General features: G+C 44.7%; 1 protein-coding gene across 1 annotated transcript; it reads left to right on the top strand.

The window, feature by feature from the left end:
* Positions 5,887-6,780, top strand: LOC8081656. Its single transcript, XM_021459493.1, has one exon. The coding sequence runs from the start codon at positions 5,887-5,889 to the stop codon at positions 6,778-6,780; it is 894 nt and encodes a 297-aa protein (XP_021315168.1).

The following is a 7,618-nucleotide window of genomic DNA, read 5'->3' as shown; positions in this document are numbered from 1 at the left end:
TGGACAAAGAAGGCACGCAATAATAATAAGACACCAAAATACAACATAGGTCCAAAGGACCCAGAAACAAACGATATCACAATCGAACATCTGACGAGTCCCAATGCCACAGGCTTAGTTGGGTGCAGACACGACCTTACTCGAACGCCACTTCGGGATCGAAGTCCGGATCTTCCTCTGTTTAATAAAGCAAGGGTGAGTACAAAGTACTCAGCAAATCCAACCTTACCCTACGGAAGGGGATAACAATATATATGCATATGGATAAATCAAGGATGAGGCTTAGTTTTATTTGCACAAAGCTATCTTTTTACACATGCAAGGTTTCATTTCACAAATACTGTTGTAAAAGACCTCTTTTTCCACATATGATAGTATTTCTAAAAATGGGGGTTTGATCAAATTTTAAGTGTTGTTGAACCTTGTTCCCACAACACAATGGCAGTCAACCATTTATTTCCAAAATCACACTCTCTCACATGCTTTCACTCATCCCAACCCATCTAGTTGTTGAAACCAAACCATAACCCGTCCGAGACCGCGGACATGGCTATTCAGATAGATTTACACTCTGCATAGGTTGTACACTTTTCCCACAAGTAGGATACCATAACTTACACCGTCGTGCAAGCACAGATCCATCAAAGTCATTACCCTCCATAGCTAAGTAATGGCGCTCACCACGGGAACACTAAGGCCACATCTCATGATATCACAATAATTCACAAAGCTCTTTTCATACATTTCCACAATTTCACAAACATCACTTAGTGTCCCGTTGCACACCTGCCTCCAGATGATTGCCATGCTAACTAGAGGGATTTAGACTAAGCCTTTCCCATGCAAGGCGAGTGGTTGTACGATAAATGAGTTAGGCAAGATGAATCATCAACTCAGTCCTTAATCGAGACAAGGCGGATATCTTCACGCTTAACCTCGCAAGGTATAAGCCACAACACCAGGGCATCCCCAAAAGAGATCCCATCCGCCCCATCTCTATAGTAATCACATCTATAACTTGTTCATTAACCTTTTCATAATACCCACAATTTATTTTCACCACTCACACCTTTTACTTTTAAAATCATTATATTTGAAAAATATAGCGATGAGTATCCAGGATGAGTAACAAGTCCTAAGCATACTTCTGTCATAGCATATTATTTGTTCCTAGGTTCGAACAAGACAATTATCGGGTAATATCAATTCAAGGATGGTTATTCAACAGGTTTTAACTAAGCAGCGAAAATACTTCGTACATATATCGTACATGCAATATTTAAAACGGCTTCTACGGGTTGTGTTTAAAAATAGGATCAATATGCATCAAAGGGAATCGGTTGGACTTGCCTCCGTCGGCGTCCTCAGCAAACTCTTGCTGACAGTCTGGGTCCTCGACGTCAAACTCGCGGTACTCGTCTCCAACGTTCTCGTTTTCCGTCTCGTTCACTCCGTCAGCTAAAATACACGACGACCGACACAGACAACAGGCACAGATAAATAATCACATAAATTCAAATAAGCTCTAAAAATCATAAAATTAATATAGGAGGTAGATCATGATTTTACATGAATTTAGGAAAAAGAATTATTGAAATCAGAGTTAGCATATGGTATTTGTAAAATGGCCGGAATTTAATCATGCGAAAAAGGCTAACGATGATTAAGAAATAAATGCTTCACGAGATAAATTTTGGCTGGTAGTGCATGTTGCATGCATGCATGTACTATTTGGAGTTAATGCTTATGGCCCACGCATGCATGGTTAGAGAGAAATTAGCAGGGGTCATTAGAGCTCTTCTGTATGTCATGGTTCTATTCGTGGAGTTCTTAGCAGTGAATCGGTACAGACAAATACAAGAAAAAATACAGAAAAAATACTACAGAAAGACAGAGAAGAGCAAGGAGATGCTCATGAGCTGCTCACCTCGTCTTGCGACGACAGTCGAGCTCGGCTTGTGCGTATGACCATATACGGTATACGCGAAGTGAGAGCGAGTGAGTGAGTGAGTGAACGTGTTTCTCAGGTGGTGAGAGTGAGCACCCAAGGCTGGCTTTTTATAGGCCAAAGCGCTTAGTTGTGTGCCATTAAAAATGCTACTGTAGCGCATGGTCGGTGCCTAATTTGCATGCACGATGCATGCAAATGGACGGTGCCTAATCACCGTGTCCTTGCATGCAGGTGCATGCAAATGGACGGTGCATGTTGTCCTGCATGCATGCATGAGATATACCACGTGTGTGTGCACTGCTATATTTTCTTGCATGTAAGCTTGCTAGTACTTGTTGTTATTTATGCACGAAAAAAATATAGATGGAGTAGATGGAGATACTATAGAGCTCAAATTATTTTATAGTTTTTGAAATATATTTTGAAAATAATTTTTAATGCGAGTGATTTTTGAATGTGAATTTAAATTCAAGATCGCCCAAGGATAGCTATATAATTATTTTTGGTGGGAAGAGAGGAAGTTTTCTGAGAGTTCTCTAGTTGATCTAAGAATCAAGAATTACTTCAAAGATTATTTATTTCGTGGCATCAGAACACTAACCACAGAAAGGGATGAGAAGGGGGCTAGGAAGCTCTGACTACAGTCCTACTAACACTGATCCGAACGAGGTGGAATACGTCGACCGTTAGGGCTATCACTACCCTAGGGCTACCACAATAATCCGTAGGATTGGGTGCAATTCCAGGTAATTGCAAGACTAAACACCACGTCTAATCTATTAATTACTACTCTAGCGTTATAAAGACTAGAGCACTTGATGCAAGCAGGAATCTAATAAATAACTTGAATATAAATAAAAGTAATTAAAGAACTCAGGAATTATAAATTGAAGAACTTGGAAAACGATGAAGAACGAACCAGTTGCTGCAAAAGTACAATGTTGAGGAAGATCCGACAGATCTGGCTCCTCCTCCGCTCTCCTCTTCTCTCTCCCTATTTTCTATATTACAACTAGAACTAACTAGAATTAGAACTAGATGAACTAGAGGGATCCTCTCTACTTGGATGAATAATTGAAACCCTAGCTTTAATTTTGTAGAAGAGGTATGTTCTCCAGAGGCCAGGGGGCCTGCTTATATAGCCCTTCCAAATGAACGTGGGCCGTCGGATCAAACCGACCTTAATCGCACGGTTTTCCTTGATCCTCAAAGGCGGTGGAGCACGATCCACGAGACCTGCCCTGATTGGTCACCAGGGTAGGGCGAGCGCCCAAGGGGGAGGGCGGGCGCCCTACCCCCGGGCCCGCTTGGCCTCCCGTTCGTTCCGTAGCTTCTGGAGTCTTCTAGATGATAGAAAATTGGCGCACACGTTTATATATCTATGTAAACCCGACGTGTGGGTCTTTCCTCCATATGTTCTGATAACCCCCTACAGAAATAAACAAACACCAAAACTCGTGGAATTCTGTCAGATGAAACACTAATTTTGGATGTTGGTTGCATATAGGTCCTTTTCCATGATTAGTTGACGGTTAAATGTGAGCATTAAGGACCGTCAACATGCACAAACGCCTTGGATTCGACCTCTTCGCACAGCGCTTTCCCAGAGACATCACCGAAGATCATGAATTGGCCATTGAAGAATCAGCAACTCACCCACCTTTGAACTATGGTGAGGATGCTATAGTCTTACCTAGTACTGGTGGCAATGAAGACCAGGTCAGCCGATTCTTCCAAACTCTCTATGAGGGCCTTGCAAAAGATCAGTGGGCATGGATGCCTTATGAAGATCCAAAAATTAGATTCCCGCTCACTTTTCACCCTTTTGATGACGCTCTCAACAAGGACCATGACCTAATGATGGAAATTATCACTCCAAGAGCCATACCAGTGAATATCTTTGGCAGTGGGAAGAACTCCAACCCTACTTATGAATTCTATAACCCATCGGCACTGGCTCGTCAACTGGCTTTTGGGCAGCTGCCGATTGGACTCTGCTATGCCGATGTGGTGAAGCCAAGGGAGACTACAACCAGTGGACTTGAGTGGATAAGAATAGCTCAGCTCCAGCCAAATGCCGATACGTCAGACATTGATTTATCAACATGGATCCCAGCCCTTTTCATCACTCTGATGTACAAGCAGTGGTAGGAAGAATGGAAGGAACACCTGTTCTGCACATCGACTCTGACATACCGCGACATGATCGACCGCAACTATAAGATCCCCGATAACATTGTAAGTCTTCAACCAATACCACAGTTCTTTTGTTGCTTTTATTCTCATCGGTAACTCACCCCCTCTTTTTTAAACAGGTCGACAACCCGCCACCGACAGTCAACAGAAGTGGAAGGCCAATTGAACCCTCCTGTTAGGCCCAATCTCTCTAATTGGTAACAATGCACCAAGTCTGGCAGCTTTAATGCATCAGAATGTGTGTTTTAAGAAGATAACCACCAAGCGGTCAAAGACGTCCCCAACGGTTGCCGCTGCTACCTTGGCACAAGCTTTCAAGGTAGACCTTCTGATCTCCTTTTCTCATACCAATTCTATTCCATACTCATATTATCTTTTCAGGATGCATCGGCTGCTATGGGAACATCATCGATAACTTTTTATTTTTTAAACAAAATTTCATAAACATTCTCTCATATCTCTTCTGATGACATCTTGGTTGTTGCAACAGCAAACTGGCAAATCGGCAAAGACTAGAAGTGCTCAAACAAGTGCCGATGCCCCCCAGCACAGCCAAGCCAAGAGAAAAGGCCCCAAGAGTACCAAATCACAGCCAAAGCGCCAGAGGACAGCACCATCTTCTCCATCTCATCCAGTGTCTCTGATTTATGTGGAATCGTCCCCTTCTTCACCAAAAACCTAGACACAACAAGTACCATCTCCTCCTCAGTCAGCACCTCAGCCAGAAGAAGCACCAGCTGATGTGCTTGAGCAGACAGCCGATCCAGCGGATCTGATCATACCATCGGTCGTTCCTCCACAACAAGCAAGCATTGCACCCCCTCAAGGTAACATACTGACCACAAAATTTTCACCGATGGATACATCTTTGCAAATTATAACTATTTCTGTAATTTCTCAGCTGACATCGTTCCATCAGCAACTCCAGCCGATCAACCCATAGCACCGACCGCATCCCCTCGTCTAAGGCGCGAAATTGCTCTGAAGCAAGTGAGTTTCTGACCTTCACTCTTTACTATCAACATTTGATCATTAGATAACTCATCTCTACTCCTTTTTCAGGAACAAGACTCTCCAGATAGCTTGTTCTCCTTCGCTATCGATATTTCTGATGACGAGGGTGAAGAAGCAAGCTCCTCTCAAGCGGTGGGGATCTCATCGGCAGAAATAAAAGCCAAGCTGGAAGACTTGTTGGCCCTACTACACCAAGATACTGCCCAGTTGGTCGATGACTCCGATCCAGCTAAAGCTCTGTTTAAGACCCTTCGAGGCCAGATCCCAGCCAATGTAGAAGAATTCTTATTTCAAGCTGCACACTTAGAAAGCCGCCATCTCCAGTACTAGAAGGCTACCCAGCGCCTTGCCGATAGAACCGCTCATGCCCAACTCATAGAGGAAGTAATGCAAGTGAAGCGTCTTGCCGGGCTCGCAGTAGAGAAGGGTGAGTCTCAGTTGCCAGCTGACCTCCAAAAGCAGACTGATAAAAAGAAGAAGTGGACACGTGGTGGACAGAGAAAGGGGGACAAAAAAGTGGGTGAAAAAGCGACGAGTTTAGGAGTGCCTACTCCTAGCCTGAGTTCAGTAGCTAAGAAGCGGGGCAGGTTGGAGGAGACAGAGGCCGCAGGGGCTTTGGCCAGAGATGAAGCGAAGAGGGTGAGGAGGGGTGCAGAGGTGATGATGCAGGAAGGTGAGAAGGATTCCCCCATGGCGGGACCGGCAGACCGGTCCTGCATGTCGCAATGAAGTTAGCAGCTTGGAACTGCTGGGGTCTTGGAAACAACCCGGCAGTTTGGGGGCTTCTGAATTTTCAGAAATCTGAGCAAGTGGACATTCTCTTTCTGTCTGAAACAAAAATGACAAAGAGGAGGATGGCACGTTTCAAGCAGATGCTGAGCTTGGGAAACATGGTGGTGGTGGATGCGGTAGGTAAAAGGGGGGGAATTGTAGAGTTTTGGCGGAGTGGAGTCGATGTGTCGCTTCGAGGAAAATTGAAGAATCATATTGACATAGAAATAAAAGATGAGAATAATACCTGCTGGCGGTTCAGTGGTGTTTATGGCGAATCCAGGGCTGAGCTGAAGCACGAGACCTGGACGCTGATGCGGCGGCTGTTCACGCAGCAGGAGAATAACCCGATGCCTTTGTTGTGCACGGGGGATTTCAATGAAATCTTATTTCATCATGAAAAGGAGGGTGGTACTATCAGATCACAAGCTTGTTTAGATAGGTTTAAAGAGGCGTTGGAGTTCTGTGAGCTGGAGGATTTGGGGTTCTCAGGAGACGTTTTCACCTGGAGAAATAAGCAGTACCGCGAGGAGAACTATATTCATGAAAGGCTGGATAGAGCTGTCGCTAACGGGACATGGAGAGAGCGCTTTCCTCTGGTTCATGTAAAAAATGGAGATCACTTCCATTCAGACCATCGACCTATCGTAGTATCACTTCAAGGTCATCAAAGATCGGGGATTCCCCGGAGAGGTGGTCGTGCTTTCCACTTTGAGGCGAGCTGGTTAAAGGAGGACAACTGCGAGGAAGTGGTGAAAAGTGCTTGGCTGGCGGGTAGCAGTTCGGGAGGGGGTCTGGTGGCCGAGAAGTTGAAAATGTGGTGGCAGGGCTGCAGACCTGGAATGTGAACGTCTTAGGAGATCTGAATAAGAGAATCAAAAGTCTAAGGAAGGAGTTGGAGAGGTGCAGGAGATTGCCGATCAGCGATTTCTCTGTCCAGCGAGAAGCAGTGCAGGCGTACAGACTAGATAAAGTGGAACAACAGATTGATATTTTTTGGAAACAAAGAGCACATGCCGACTGGTTAGCCAAGGGAGATAGGAACACCAAATTCTTTCATAGCTGGTGTACTGAGAGGAGAAAGAGGAACAAAATTGGTAGGATTAGAAAGGATGACGGGGGTTGAGTGGAAGATGAAGTAGAGAAGCAAGGCTTTATTGCTAACCATTTTGTGCAGCTTTTCAGGGCGGGGGCAGTGGGTGACACACAACGCTTACTCCAAGCTGTGTCACCCAAGGTCACTGCGGAGATGAATGAAAATCTTATGCGTGAATTTTCGCATGAAGAAGTCAAATCGGCTCTTGATTCCATTTGTGATTTGAAAGCACCAGGGCCGGATGGGATGCCAGCTCTTTTCTACAAGAGCTTCTGGGATACAGTGGGTGAACAAGTGTCGGAGGAGGTGCTTGCTGTCCTAAATGGGGGTGCGATGCCAGAGGACTGGAATGCCACAGTCATCGCGCTCATCCCGAAAGTCACAAATCCAGAAAGGGTAACTAAGCTGAGACCCATTAGTCTCTGTAATGTGGTGTATAAATTGATTTCTAAAGTGCTTGCTAATAGACTGAAGGTAGTGTTACCAGAGATTATTACACCTACGCAGAGTGCTTTTGTCCCTGGTCGGCTAATCTCGGATATAATCCTTATTGCGTATGAGTTGACACATTATATGATGAATAAGAGAAG

Source organism: Sorghum bicolor, chromosome 4, assembly GCF_000003195.3.
Source record: "Sorghum bicolor cultivar BTx623 chromosome 4, Sorghum_bicolor_NCBIv3, whole genome shotgun sequence".
Lineage (NCBI taxonomy): Eukaryota > Viridiplantae > Streptophyta > Magnoliopsida > Poales > Poaceae > Sorghum > Sorghum bicolor.
The sequence above is the reverse complement of the archived record's forward strand: the minus strand, read 5'-3'. Positions and strand labels throughout refer to the sequence as shown.

Bases quoted from the DNA above. Each gene is read 5' to 3' on its own strand.
- LOC8081656 (XM_021459493.1), top strand. From the start codon at position 5,887: ATGAAGTTAGCAGCTTGGAACTGCTGGGGTCTTGGAAACAACCCGGCA.